Genomic DNA, 15,311 nt, shown 5'->3' with positions numbered 1-15,311 from the left:
TTCAAACCCACCAGCCACTCCTCGGAAGGAAGATGGGGCAATCTACTTCCGTAGTGATACTGCCTCAGAAACCCAAGGAGGGGTCTCTATGAGTCCAACTCGACAGCACATAACAACAACAACAACAATGTGTATTTGGGAGCTCTAGTGGCATAGTGCCTAAGGCATGTGACTGCTAACCAGAAAGCTGGCAGTTCAAACCCACCAGCCACTTCTCAGAAGGAAGGTTGGGCAATCTACTTCTGTAGTGATGCTGCCTCGGAAACCCAAGGAGGGATTGCTATGAGTCGGATCCTACTCAACAGCAGTGAGTTTGGTTTGATTTTTTTAAAATTTGTATTTAACTACCAATTGAGTCTTTTAACTCACTATACATTTTTTTTAATTTTTAGACACTATTTTAAAAAAATTGTTTGTCCATTCCAGTAGTTTCTTGTTATATGTTTATCTTTGTATTTTGTTTCTTGTTTTTTTAAACACTCCATACATCACTGTTTCAGTGGTGGCTGAAGGCAGGAGGATAAGAACAGTCTAACCTCGTGGGAGGTATATTTCATCATTGATACTATATAGAGTTGCCAACTCATGATAAATAATAAAAAGATCAACATTTAGTAGGTTTCATTATTGCTTTTATGTTCTCTACAGATGCTATATTCCTCCCCCCTCACTGTTTGCACTTAGGGTAGAATATTCCCACTGTCCCCCATTGATACGCCACTGAGCTATCCTATACTCTGTATTTGGCAGTCCAACCCTTGGGGAGAAGTGTTTTAAATCTGTGACTTTTTATTTCTAGTGACTCATAGTTTCTTGTCTTCTTGTGAGTTTGTAAATCTACTCTATCATGTTCTGAGCTCATTGTTTGATCTTAATCTCTGGGAGTCCTAAATTGGGGAAGCTTTCCTCCAGAGAGAGTTTGCTTCTGCTTCTGCTTCTAGCCAGGAGGCATCTCCAGACCATGATTCATTTTGACCACCTCAAGGGATTTATCTTTGAGCAGGACTTCTCCATCTCACCATTGTACCACAGTTTAATAGTCCCACAACAACATTACCACAGGAATATGGCCGCAAGTAACCCTGCCTCTCCTGGTTGTCTGCTGGGCAAGCCAGTTCCCCACCACCCTGGCTCCTGCTTCTCTGGTCCCACCATCCCACCTCAGTTCCCAGCCACCACAGTCTTAAAATACATAGCCAGTCACAATAATGGAAGCAAGACTTTATCCAAACACTGTTTCATTATATTTTATTCAGAATTTACATGAGTTGGGATGGGAGAAAGGGACTCAGTGTTCCAAGCCGACTGAAAGTTCTCTGCATACTCTGCAAATGTGAACTCCTGGGAGCTCACATTTCTATTCAGCCTCACTGAGCATGATGGGCTGGTCTGCAAATGAAGATCCAACTTCAGAGTGTAGTTTCTCACAGCCACAGAAATAGGAGTCCAGTTCCAAGCTCCCCAAAGTGTCTTAGCTTCGACTGTGTTTAAGCAAAATGTAAGTCCCTTGGTGTGTAACTAGTGTCTTCTCCTCATGGGTAGGCAGTCCAGGGGACTGGTCTGGCTTTCATTGTCTACACTGAGGCCATTAAAAACATGGAGGTGTCCCAGCTGTGGTCGGTGCTCTACTTCTTCATGCTGCTGATGCTGGGCATTGGGAGCATGCTAGGGAACACGGCGGCCATCCTCACCCCTCTCACCGACAGCAAGGTCATCTCCAGCCACCTGCCCAAGGAAGTCATCTCAGGTCAGCAGGTCAGCTGTAGGAGGGGGGTTAGGGAGGGCCAGGCTGGGGTAGAGGGCAAGCAGATGAATGAGTTTCTTCAGGAGCCTTGTGCTTGTTAAAGTGGCCAGAGGCCTTCCACAACCTCACAGTCTTCCTGCCATGGTCTTTTCCTCATCTTGGGTAATCCGGGACCAGCCGGGGACCACTGGGCAATCACATCCCCCATGCATTTGGTACTCCATATCATGGGGAAGTAAAAGGGCTGCCCCAGCCTTGGGAGTAGGCCAAACTCACCACCGTGGCACGCAAAGCTTCCCAGGCTAGGAGAGAAGTTGTTTCTGTTTGTTTTGATGTAAAGCAATGATAAATTTCATATTTCTTAAGGGCACAGCTAAATAATTTTTGCATATGAAACCACCTATCCACTGACATCCAATTGATCGCAACTCATAGTGACCCTATAGGACAGAGAAGAACTGCTCCGCAGAGTTTCCAAGCCTGTAAATCTTTATGGAAGCAGACTGCCTCATCTATCTCCTGTGGAGCGGTTGGTGGATTTGAACTGCCGAGCTTTTGGTTAACAGCTGAATGCCTTAACCATTATGCTACCAGAGCTCCTTTGAAACCACCCAAGTAACTACCAACTAGGTCAAGATACAGAATGTTTCTCACAGTCCACCCAGCTCCTTCACTCCATTTTCTAATCAATATACCCCCTAGAGGAAACCTTTGTTTTGACTCCTACCATTTTAGATTAGTTTTTCCTGTTCTTGAATTTCATATAAATGAAATCATACACTGTATATTCTTTGTTTTCTTCACTCAAAATCTATCTGTGATATTCATCCATGTTGCTGCAAGTATCAATAACGTGTCCCTTTTCCTACCTGTGTACCAATCCACTGTGAGACCATGTACCACAATTTACCACGTACCCCACTCTCTGCTTTTGAGGATACTATTCTTCCATATCCAGGACCCTTGTCCCAGTCTAAACCAAACCCAGCTCCCATGCCTTCTCTTGACCACCCTAGTTGGAGCTGTCCATCCTTCATCAGAGCACTCTAGCACCTGACATCCCTTCCTGGACCTGGTCTCAGTAGCCAACATTGCTATGCCTGACCAGTGCCTGACAGACCCGAATTTTTTAAATTTGAGTGAAAGAGAATGATAACCAGAATTGGAAAAATTACGGGTCAAAGCCCTGGAATGGGAGACTTGGAAGAGGCATAGTAAACCCTTTGAAGAGCCTGATATGGGAGACTGGATTATTGCCAGGAGTGTGGACAGTGACATACATTCAAAGTGGCATGGTTGGCTGCCATCTTTGGACCAGCACCCCTGTTTCTTACTCTGCCGATCAACAGATTTCATTGCTATGCAATGCACACAGCACCCTTGTTCTCTGATAGGGAGATTAAGTTTCTAGCAGGGCATCAACCTATAATTTTTCCAGTTCTGGTTATCATTCCAGCACACCTACCTTTTACAAATTCGAGTCCGTTCTGATTTTGCTTCATTGGCCATGACTGAACCAGGAAGACCCACTTTGAAGCCCTGGTACACTAGTGGTATATGATGTGGCAGTGGAAAGGGTGGGTGGGACCTTTAGAATCAAACACTTAATGAAGTGTCCAATGGAGGCAGCCTCAACAGAACTAGGACAAGGACTCAGGTTCTGCAAGCAAAAAGGCATGTGTCTGAATCCCAGCTCTGCCACTTACCTGGCATGAGTCCCTGGGCATGAGTTACTTAACATCTCTGTGCCTCAGCTTCCCCATCTGTGAAAGGAGGTGTCTTGATACCTGCCCTGGAGGCTCAAGGACCCAGTGCATTGCAGGTGCCTCACGCCGCAGGAGCTGAGCAGACATTTGTTTCTTCCCTGCCCTCCCGCCTCCCTTCTGTTCTGGTGGATATGAGTCTTCTCTAGGGAATCCTGATGGGGTGCCCTGCAGCTCAAGCCTCCTCCCCTGACTTACCTTCCATCAGCACAGGGACTGAGCAGTGGGGCTAACTACCATCACCAGACCCAGTAACCTGGATGAGAGTCCCCAGTAGCAATGCCAACTTTTGCTTTTCCATTGAGCTCAACATCCCTCTACAGGACAGCTCCATGAATTAGCATTGAGTCTGGCTGATACTCCTTGGAATGCCTTTGCCTGCCCTGCAACACACACACACACGCCCTGCACACCCATTCCAAGAAGCAAAACTGTGACAGCTTTCCCAACCTATATGATCCTCCTGGGGGTCTACGTCTCCTGCTGTCCAATCGAAAATTGAAGAGCATGCAGGGGCTGGGGGTTCTGCTTGCAGCTGTCAATGGCAGGGCCCAACAGGGCAAGGGCACCTTGGGCAGGTGAGCAGGTGGTCTTGTGCCCGCAGGTCTGGTGTGCCTCATCAACTGCGCCATTGGCATGGTGTTCACCATGGAAGCTGGGAACTACTGGTTTGACATATTCAATGACTACGCAGCCACCCTGTCCCTGCTGCTCATCGTCCTGGTAGAGACGGTCGCCGTGTGTTATGTGTACGGGCTGAGGAGGTGAGGCGGCTTCCCTGCCAACCGCTGAGGGGAAAACCTAATCCACGAAGGCCAGGTCTCAGAAGGAAAATAACCATTTCCTAATGTACACTTCACAGTTTTCTTTAAGCTTGGCATTGTTTTTGAAAAGAGTCCCTGCAAGATGCAAACAGAATGTGCTTAGCTCCTAACCAATAGGTTGGTATGAGTCCACCCAGAGGTGCCTCAGAAGAAAGACCTGGTGATCTGCTCACCAAAACTCAGCCCTTGGAAACCCTCTGGAGCACAGTTCTACTCTGACACACATGGGGTCGCCAAAAGTTGAATTGACTCCACAACAACTGATTGGTTGGTTAGTTGTTTTTCAAAGTTTCTTACTTTGCCTCAGATTTCACCTAATTTTCTACCTCACTTCTCCCTTCAGTTTCCCTTCAACCAGCATCTTCTATTTTCCATCTTTTTACTTTTTTTTTTTTTGGTGGAATGTTTGCCAGTAGACCCAGGGGGACCCCAGTGGCTTAACTGGGCCGGGGAAGCACGCCTCCAGGCATTAGCTACTCTGATCTTCAGCCAACATCAGCATTTTTCAAGAATCCTGACCAAAGTTCAGCTGATAATTAACACCCTAGAGAATCGGGCAAATTCAAAATGTTGTTGGTTCTCAACCCCGGTCCCCAGTGTAGCACTGGAAGGTTTGAAATCTCCCTGGGTGATGGAATGTGCAGCTGGGGCTGAGAGCTGCCCCCCTAGAGCAGCTTTCCAACTTGAGCTGCATCCAGAGACGTATGCATCTGGGGTATGCCACTAGGGTGCATGGGCTGGGCACTGCTTGAAGGGGGCGCCAGTGAGCAGTTTCCATTGGCTATCACTATTTCCATTGCTAGCTGTGAGAGATCATTCAGCAATTTAAAACTAATTGCCATAGGTGCTGTTTTCTGTAGATTTCACATCTGGCCTCATCAGAACCACCTGGAGGCTTGTTCAAACACAGCCTGCTGGGCCCCACTCCTAGAGGTTCTGATTCTGAAGGTCTGGGGTCACGTCCAAAAATTTTCATTTCTAATAAGTTCATAGGTGATGCTGGTGTGGTAGGTCTGGGAACCACAGTTTGAGAACAACCAGTTGCCTTGCAAGGAGTCTGGGTGGCACAGTGGTTCAGCGCTGGGCCCTTCCACTGAAAAGTTGGCAGTTTGAACCCGTCCAGCAGCTCCTTGGGAGAAAGAGCTGGCAATCTGCTTCCATAAAGATTACAGCCTAGGCAACCCTACAGGGCAGTTCTACTCTCACATGGGGTCGTCATGAGTTGGAGCTGAGCAGGTCCCCAGACCAACAGCATGCCCCGCCCCCCAGCAAGCTTGCTAGAAATGCAGAATCTCAGGCCCCACCCCAACCCACTGAACCAGAACCTGCCTGCTAATGATGTGTCCAGGGAAGTGCTACTCAAACATAGCCTGGGTTGGAAGGACTGGAGGGAGTGGCAGACACTGTAGGAGACAGGCTAGCCCGCTGAGCAGCATTTCCCGTCATGTCCCTGGGAGCACAAGGTCCCATGCCAATGCTGAGGGATTTCCACGTTCAAACATTAGGACATTATAAGACAAAGTCAGACTTACTTGATGGGGGAAAAAAAAAAATCTCACTGCCTGGAGTCGGTTCCAACTCCTTGGGTTTCCGAGGCAGTATCCCTACAGAAGTAGATTGCCCAGTCTTCCTTCTGAGGAGTGGCTGGTGGGTTTGAACCACCAGCCTTCTGGTTAGCAGTCAAATGCCTTAGGCACCAAGCCACCAGAGGTCCTAAGACTTGTATAAACTAGGACAAGTTGGTTACCTAGGGAATGCCAGCAGTCTAGAAGGAGAAAGAGGCTGGTTACCTGAGAGGGAGGATGTTTTGAGGTAAACAGAGACAGATGGGTACAGAAAGGAACTGGGAACCACTGGAGGGAGAGGACACAGGTCTATTAAAATGGGAGTGGTAAGTGATGGCGACAGAGAGAAAAACTAGAGGGGCCTTGGAAATTTTGTAAGCGCCTCATTGGCTTGTTCTGGTGAGCCCTTCTGCTTGCTTGGGGCACAGCGCCATCTAGTGTACACTTGCTCATAGTGTCCTGCTGCCTGTTTCTGCAGCCCCCTCATCCCACCTGTCTCTCTACGCAGGAAAGTAGAAGTGATGATGCGGGTGAAGGGACAAGAGAACCCCCAACACCCTTGACCTATGAAGTTCTGAAAATCCAGCTGTTTATGTTCTATGCACGAGTATTCACAGCCTAGAGTCAGGCTAGGTCAGTGACAGTGCAGGGGCAGGTAGTGGTCTCTAAACAGTCCTATGTGGACACTCAGGACATGAAACAGGTACAAGAGAAGCAGGTGGCTATGGCTGCAGGTGGTGACAGCCACACCCCACCGCACCCGGCCCCTCCTGCCATGGCAGCCGCTCCCCAACGTGGGGTCAGTTTTAAAGGCCCTGGGCAGGAGGTAGGAGACCTACCCAGATTCTGGGCCTGGTTCTGCCTCAGCTAGCTGAGGGCCCTCAGGGAAGTCACATCACGGTCCTGGCTGCCGTCCTCCCCCTTTCCTGTGCAGTGGGGAGACTGGGCTGGTCAGTGTTCCCCAGAATGCTGAAGATACTTTTTATCCTTATGTGGGGGGAGGGGGGCGGAAATACATGGTTAGCCTATCAAATCCACAATGAAACAGAAGCTGTTGCTAAATTTAGGGAAAAGAGTCAGTTTTAAGAAAAGAGAGGTAGCCTATGGACATGATAGACATTAGGATGGTGGCCTGGGTGGCTGAGTCCAAAGTGTTGCTCAGCTTATCTCCAGAAAAGCGCCAACAGGCCAGTCCTTTGCATCCAAGGTCTGGCTTTCTCTCTGCCCCAGTGTCTCAGTTTCCTAGTGCCGCTATAACACAAATACCACAAGAGGGTGGCTTTAAAGAACAGAAGTTTATTTTCTCACAGTTCTGGAGGCTAAAAGTCTAAATCACGGTCTCAACCATGTTGATTCCTTCTATGGGCCCTCTCGCACTTTGTGGTGACTACTGGCAAACCTTGAGTTCCTTCACTTGTAGATGAGTCCTCACGTGGTGTCTGTCTTACCCACGTGACTGTCTCTCTTTCTATTTGGATCTATCCTAATCACTCAAAAGTGATTGGGTTTAGAACTCACCTACTCTGATATCCTTGGAAGAAAGATTGGGCAATCTACTTCCATAGAAATACCACCTCGGAAATCCAAGGAGGGGTTGCTATGAGTCGAATGGACTCGACCGCAGTGAATTTGGTTTTTTGTTTTGTTTTGTTTTTTTAAATCTACTCTGATATGGCTTCATTAATATAACAAAAGAAAACCCCTGTTCCCAAACAAGGTCATATCCATAGGTATAGGACTTCGATCCATATTTCAGGGGATACAATTCAATCCATATTTCAAGGAATACAATCCAAAACCCAATCTGCTCTGGTTTCAAAAGGGACAAAAGAGATTCTGCTGTGGGGACATATCTAATGGGTTGTAGATTTCTTTTGGCAAAGGCAGCAGGAGAGGAAGAAATGTGGGGCAAAGCTGCCATGTCATTGAGACCTAGCTTGATGGATGTCTTTCTTGTTCTCTGTTCCTGTCGTTCCTAGGAATTGCCCTTGTGTTCTGCATCAAGCAGCCTTCATGAGAAGGCTGACACCTGGAAGATCTCTCCTGATGTCCTCATATCTGTGGGGTGGTCTTTTTGCCACCCCTCTGTGGTGGCCTTGGCTTTTTCCCCTGCTCACCCCCTACACTAGCTCCCCAGAAGATACTAGAGAGGGCCCAGAGGTCCTGCACAAACATCACTGGTGCCCAGAACAGCATCTTCTAGATCCAATAGGGGTGTGCAAGCAAGATCCCTATCACCTCCAGCAGCACGAATAATCAGACTTTCTCTCCCCCATTTTCAAATAGATTTGAAAGTGACCTTCAGTCCATGACTGGCCGAAGTCTGAACTGGTACTGGAAGATCATGTGGGCTGGCGTGAGCCCCCTGCTCATCATCAGCCTCTTCATCTTCTACCTGAGTGACTACATTCTCACAGGGACCCTGCAGTACCAAGCCTGGGACGCTTCCCAGGTATTTTCCCTGCCCTGCAGTGCTGGGCTTGGCCCCCAGGGTCAGTCGTGAGCACGGGCCTTTAGTTTTCTGAAACCAAGGAAATAGTCCCTTTCAGTGGTTTGATTAGGTTATTTGTCCCAACATGGAAACATCTTTGAAGTAGTTAAAAATTCTTAGCCTTGGATGGCAGAGATGGGCTTTGTGTTTTTAAATATGTACCATACTGAGAGTGTGTCCTCTCCAAAGCTTCCCAGTGGAGTTTCTCCTGGAAACTGGGGGATAGTCTCCCTGTCAAGGTGCTATTTCCTGCCCATTTCCTCAGCCAGTCGGCCTCTGACCTCCTTCCACCTTAAGCTCCTTGTTGTTCGTGTTGTTATGTGCTGTCGAGTCAGACCCAACTCATACTGACCCCTCCTTGGGTTTCCGAGGCTGTATCACTACGGAAGTAGATTGCCCCATCTTCCTTCCGAGGAGTGGCTGGTGGGCTTGAACTGCCAGCCTTCTGGTTAGCAGTCAAGTGCCTTAAGCACTATACTACCAGAGCTCCCTTAAGCTCCTTAGGAAAGGCCAGTCAAGCTGGAGGGCATGGCCCCTGACCCCTGGAAGGTGGAGCAAGGTCCTGGGTACCTGAGTTGCTGGATCCTGGGAGGGTCTGGACTGCCCCACTGTGGCTGGGACAGAATGGCTCATACAGGGCACTGACCAGAGGCTGTTCACCAGCCTGAAGGGAAGTATTTCATCATTTCACAACCAGGACAGCCATATCAATGTGTTCAGTCAGAATCAGCCTGGGCCATCCTAGAGAAAATCTACTTTTTGAGGAGAGTAATGCCTCCTGGCCAATTTGGATTTCTTTTCCTGTGGGTGGGAGATGCTATCCTTTGGTATAATATTATGTGTGGTCTGTTCAGAGAGGGGTATACAGGACCCCCCAGGCCAGATTCTACAACTCCATGTTTGTTTGACCAGTGGTATCATGATGAAAGACAAGTTGTTCTTCTTGTTGTTGTTGTCTTTTCCCTCCAATCCCTAGCTGACTGACACTTTTATAAAATGCAGTAATAATGAATTACTTGGTAAAGGAATTTAAAAAGGAGATATACAAAATACAAGCACCACTATATTTGTTTAAATTAGATTCAATAGACATATTATTGTTAAATTGCTAAAAAAATCATTCCTAAATGCTTCATGTCAATTTCTGTTGCTGCCAGATGAGTGACACTTGTAGATTAGCTCTCACACCACATTTTGAGTAGCATCTGGGTTTACAGACCACACTTAGGTTTGTAGCAGACACCTCCTCCCCACGGGTGTAGCTGTTCTGGGACTCCTTCATGACAAGATGGCACTTGGCCGGGCCAGCTTTATTGGTTTTTTGTTCTCATTTTAGGTTTCTCATCAGTCTGAACGCATTTGCATTTAGAAAAATACTCCCCTTTTCACCAACTAAATCCAAAGGCCCATCAAGACTTCTTTTGAGTCTAGAGGTGCACTATCTGATATGATACTCACTAGCCATATGTGGCTATTTAAACTTAAAATTATAATAACATTAAAAACTCAGTTCCTGTATTCCATTGGGCACATTTAAAGTGCCCAGGAACCGCACATGTCTGGCGGCTGCTGCACCTGGCAGCACAGAACATTTGCACTACCACATTAAGTTCTGTTAGACAACCCTGGGGTAAGGGTGGTGGTTGGGTTGCCAATTGAGTCAATTCCTCCTAGTCACCCTGTAGGGCAGAGTACAAGTGCCCCTAGGGTTTCCAAGGCTGTAATCTTCATGGAAGCGGACTGCCACATCTTTTTCCCACCAATCTTTCAACCACCAATCTTTCAGTCAGCAGCTGAGTGCTTAACTATTGCACCGCCAGGGCTCTTCATAGTTCATTTTAGGTTGAAAATTGCAGTGGATGATAATGATGCTGATGAGTTTTGGGGAAAGGCCTCCAGCTCTGTATTTAGGTGCCCTGGATGATAGCTTCTAGGAGGCCCTGGGTGGTGTAAACAGTTATGTGCCCAATCTCTAACTGAAAGAAAAAGCTGGTAGTTCAAATTTACCCAGAGGTCCCTCAGAAGAAGGGCCTGGCAATCTGCTTCTGAAAGGTCACAGCCTTGAAAACCCTACGGAACCAACTCTATGACAACTGGTTTGGTTTGGGGTTTTCTGAATGGTAGCCCCAAACATAAGGCCCTTGATTATTCACTGTGGTTACTATTATTGGTTAGCTCCAAACAATAGCTCTAAGCACACAGTTTGAAGCAAGTTCATTTATTCCTAGTTTATGGAGAAGAAAAAGATGAAGGGAGTTAGTCTACCCAACATACTTGCTAGCGACCTCCAGGGCCAGAGGAGGGCCCCAGGAGCATGGACTCCCAGCCCCATGAACTCTCTTCCCACCCCCCACCACCTCTCCACTGCGCTGAGGAGCCTGAGGCCTGTAGGATGTGGGGCTCTCAGCTTTTGCTTGGAGAGGTTCTTTCTGCTGACCCAAAGTTCTCCTTTCAGGGCCAGCTTGTGACCAAGGACTACCCCACGTATGTGCTGGCATTCATTGGGCTGCTCGTGGCCTCTTCCATCATGTGCATCCCCCTGGTGGCCCTGGGGACTTTCGCCATGCGCCACTTCAAGCGTGGGGACACAGACCCTGTGGCCTGAGAACTGAGCTCCCCAGAGACTGCAGTCAACCACTCACTGTCACAGCTACTAATTATAGGGGAAACCTCCTTGGCTGCTTTTTAAAATATTTAAGCCAGAAGTCCCCAGTCCATCAACTTCCTGAGTCTTTAAAGAATTAAGAACTAGAGGAAGAACTCCCTTGAGAGCACCCACACGTGGCCACAAAAAGTGGCCCTTTCCCCTGTACCGTCCCTCCCGAGGGCGCACTGTGCTACCTCCTTATCATCAGGGGAGCCAGGTATGTCAAGCCAGTCTTGGAAATCACTGCTTTCTTGCCTCTCAGGAAGTTCTAGAATGAAGGCACGCTGTGAGTTGAAATGTCACTGTAATTTTTATGGAATCAAATCTAAGCGTTTGTGGTGGTTGTGGCTGAAAAGATCCCAAAATGTTGGAAGGCAATAATTTTTACTTCACTGTCAGCAGTGTCTGAGGTGACATATTTGAATGTCACTGATGTGAAATGCTTTTTAGCTGAGATGAATATACAATCTCTTTGTTCTCCCTCCATCCATTAAATAGAAATAATATTGGCCATAAAGAAATGGGGCCCCCAAGGGGGATCACCTTTCTCTAATCTCAAGTCTCTCACAGGGAGACTCCAGGGCCAGGCCTCTCTACAAAAATTGCCCCAACTATAGCTTGCAGCACCAATCCACCTTCGACATGGTCACGGGAGGAGGCTGTGCAGACAGGACCTGCCCTGTGATTGTCTTAGTGATTGAAAAATGGGCCAGAAGCCACGGTGAGGATAAAGGTAAATCTAACTTTCCCCTTGACTGTTATATTTGAACATGACAGCCAGCTCTTTGTAGGAAAGACCATAGACATCACTTATAATCAAATTTAAAGTATTTAACTGTACATAAGAAAGTTTTTGAAAATGTATATAATTCAGAGCATATGAACACCGTATTATTTATGAGATAACATTAGTCCACCATGAGAATTTGTCTTCTGTCTTTTTTAACTGCAATAAAGTAGGTCAAGTTTACCTGTAAAGTGAGACAGCCCCTTCTGGCTCTAATATTCTGTGTTTCATGGAGATCATAGAATTCCAGACGTTTCGTTGAGTCATTTGCGATACTGAACTAGTGTGTGTGTGTGTGTTTTTTAAACTTTTCACACTACAAATTTCCCAACTGTAAAAACAGTCATCAGAAAGAGCTTCTGTTGTCTTGAGCACCAATCTTATCCTACTTCCAACTTCACCTGATGTCATTATAAAAAGATCACTTGCACTTAAAGTGCATGAGCCAGCATTTATTTACCCCAAAGCCTCAGTCCTTGGATTTCTCATCAGGTGGTTCTTCAGTATCCAAAACCCCTCTGCTATCAGGTTGGAAGAGTGGACACAGTGGCAAATGCACAGCAGAATCTATTTCTGATTCTTCGTGGATCAGTCCCTCCTCTCAGCCATCCATCATGATCACTGTCTTATAACATGGGGCCACACCTTCCCTGAGGTCAGTCCTCAGTCAAGGTGGCTAGGCCCTGAATACCAGATATTCTCAGGAGTGAAGAGATCAGGGCTTCGAACCAGCTCTTCCTGGTTCAGTTATGACCAATGAAGCAAAACAAGAATACACTCAAATTTGTAAAATGGAGGTGAGCTGAAATGGGAAAAATTACAGGTCAACGCCCTGCTAGAAACTTCATCTCACTCTTAGAAAACATGGGCAGTGTGCACACTGTATAGCAACCAAATCTTCTGAGTTACAGAGGTAGGAACAATGGTGCCCGCCTCAAAGATGGCACTGCCCACACAGCTTTCAATGCATGGCTTTTCATGGTCTTGACAATAATCCTCCCCGCACCAGGATCCTGAAAAGGCTCACTATGCTTCCTCTGAGACTCTAATTCTAGAGCATCAGCCTGGAATTTTTCCAACACTGATTACCGTTCTGCTTCACCCAAATTTGTTCAAACCCCTTGAAAAGACGTCTGCTGTCCTACATCATTACTAGCATCACGGTTACTCTCTTCCAGTGGCTCTCCACCTTCAGCACCCATTAAAACCACCTGGGAGCATTTAACACCTTGATGCCCAGCACTGGCCCCTGAATCAGTCCATCAGACCTCAGTAATTTTTTTAAAAAATTTCCTTGGTGATTCTGATGTGTTGCCAAATTTGAGAACCAGTGACTCCATTAAAAAAGGAAAATGTGTGAGACATATAGAAATATTTATATCAATAATACTTTTAACAGTTTTTAAGCATTTTTGAACATTTCCAATTGTACCCAAAAGACATTTCAATGGAATAGTCTTTGCTCACCATTGTTAGATAGAAGAAGTACCACCATTACTGAATAATGTGTTCCAGATGAAAATTTCTTTACCAGTAGACATTACGGTATGGCCAGATGTGGGTTGTAGAAAGCTTTACATTTATGCTGGAAACTTAAAACCCTTGGCTTGGTTCTAAAAAATCAAGTAGAGCAATATTTGTGTTTTTTTTAAACAATTTTCATCACAAATAAAACCCTAAACAAGTATAAATGTATTTTGCTGTTGTTATAATTTATTGGTTGCAGTTTTAAGACCTTTCTCTTAACCCACTTATTTCCTCTCATTACGAAAGAAGATGGGGCAATCTACTTCCGTAGTGATACTGCCTCAGAAACCCAAGGAGGGGTCGCTATGAGTCGGGTCTGACTCGACGGCACATAACAACATGTAAACATACACATTGATTTTGAAAAAAGTGGGAAATAAAGAGAATCCATCTAGTTGTCCTTTTCTATCATTTCTCTCTGCATTTACCTCCTCATATAACTAGCGAAACCACACAACGCAGGCTGTGGAAACTATCACACCAGAGAGCCTGTAAGGATGAGATTCACAAGGGTTAGATTCTATAGGAAAAAGTATTTTAAATTTTCTGAATTTAAGACAGAATATAAGCTCCTATGAATTTCTGCAGAATTTTTTGAACCCTTCTGACAGGGTCCTGGACAGTCTGCCTGTCTCTTTATTTCAAAGATCACTGCTGTGGAGAATGGTCTGGGCAGGGGCCAAGGAGTGGAAGCTGGAAAAACCACTCCAGGAACTACTTTAGTAAGTCTATGGAAAAAATGGATTAGGAAATGGATATGGAGAGAAGATTTGGGTTATATTTTGGAGGGAGAGTTGCCAAGACCTGATGGGTGCATGATTGAAGGAAGGAGGGGAATGAGGGTTCTTGACCTACTGGGTGACTGCTGGTGGCATTTTCCGAGGTGGGGAAGGCTGGGGATGGAACTAGTCTGCAGAGTATAAAACAAAGAGCTCTGTTTGAGATGTCTATTGACCAGGTGGAATAGCAGGTACACACTGAGATTACTTTCCAGAAGTAAGTAATTAGAACAAGGGAGAAGCGGGGGCCAGAAGTCAGGGGGGAATGGAGCAGTGAGTAAAGTTGAGCAACACCCCGGAGATGGGTGGCTCCAGAGGCTCGGAGAGGAGAGCATCTGAGACCCTCCCTAACGCAACTCACTGTACGCGCTTTCTGCTTTACTGACAGTGCCTACATCTGAACCCGGCTCTAACGGGAGCTTAATTTAGGGCATAAACTATAATATACTTTAATGGATGGTATTTTAGCTTTGTACAGTTACAAGAGAACAGTGATTGCGGATGAACTTGGGAGGAATGGGTCAGACACCAGGTCGCACAGAGCCTCACAGGCCACAGCAAGGAGCCAGAATGCTCCTTGGAAGCGAGAATGGCCAGACTTCGTCTCACCTACTGTGGTCATATCGTCAGAAGGGACCATTCCCTGGAGAAGGATATCATGCCTGCTAAAGTAGAGGGTCAGTGAAAAAGGGGAGGACCTTCAACAAGATGGATTGACACAGTGGCTGCAATGATGAGCTCAAGTATAGCAAGGATTGCGAGAAGGGTGCAGGATCAAAATGCATGTTACTGTGTTGTGTGTGGAGTCACTGTGAGTCAGGGCTGACTCAATGGCACCTAACAACAACACAGCTACAATAATAAACAGACAATAGGCACACATCACTGAAAATGGGGAATATAGGAAGATAAATATCCAGGCCGTTGGCAAAAACAAATTAATGTTCAGAATAATCTATAAAGAGAAGTGTTAATGATGCCTGCTATCACCACTTCTATTCCACATTGTACTGGAAGTCCTAGCCAGGGCTATAAGGCAAGAAAGGGAAATCAAAGGCATCCAAATTGGTAAGGAAGAAGTCAAACTACCCCTATTTGCTGATGATATGATCCTCTACCTAGAAAACCCAAGAGACTCAGTCAAAAATCTACTGGAACTAATTGAGAATTTAGCATCATGGCAG

At 46.3% G+C, this 15,311-nt stretch overlaps 1 protein-coding gene across 1 annotated transcript in view; it reads left to right on the top strand.

Annotated features, from left to right (window-relative positions):
* The window catches only part of SLC6A20 (solute carrier family 6 member 20), a 48,915-nt gene extending 37,923 nt beyond the window's left edge, over positions 1-10,992 (top strand). The window contains exons 8-11 of the mRNA XM_007951735.2: positions 1,543-1,747; positions 4,112-4,271; positions 8,183-8,348; positions 10,843-10,992. Coding sequence (XP_007949926.1) covers positions 1,543-1,747; positions 4,112-4,271; positions 8,183-8,348; positions 10,843-10,992 — 681 coding nt within the window. The remainder of the gene's footprint in view (positions 1-1,542; positions 1,748-4,111; positions 4,272-8,182; positions 8,349-10,842) is intronic.
* The last annotated feature ends 4,319 nt before the right edge of the window (positions 10,993-15,311 follow it).

Source organism: Orycteropus afer, unplaced genomic scaffold, assembly GCF_000298275.1.
Source record: "Orycteropus afer afer isolate SDZICR_OR568_19922 unplaced genomic scaffold, OryAfe1.0 scaffold00311, whole genome shotgun sequence".
NCBI classification, from domain to species: Eukaryota; Metazoa; Chordata; class Mammalia; order Tubulidentata; family Orycteropodidae; genus Orycteropus; species Orycteropus afer.
This window is presented reverse-complemented; position numbering and strand designations above follow the sequence as displayed.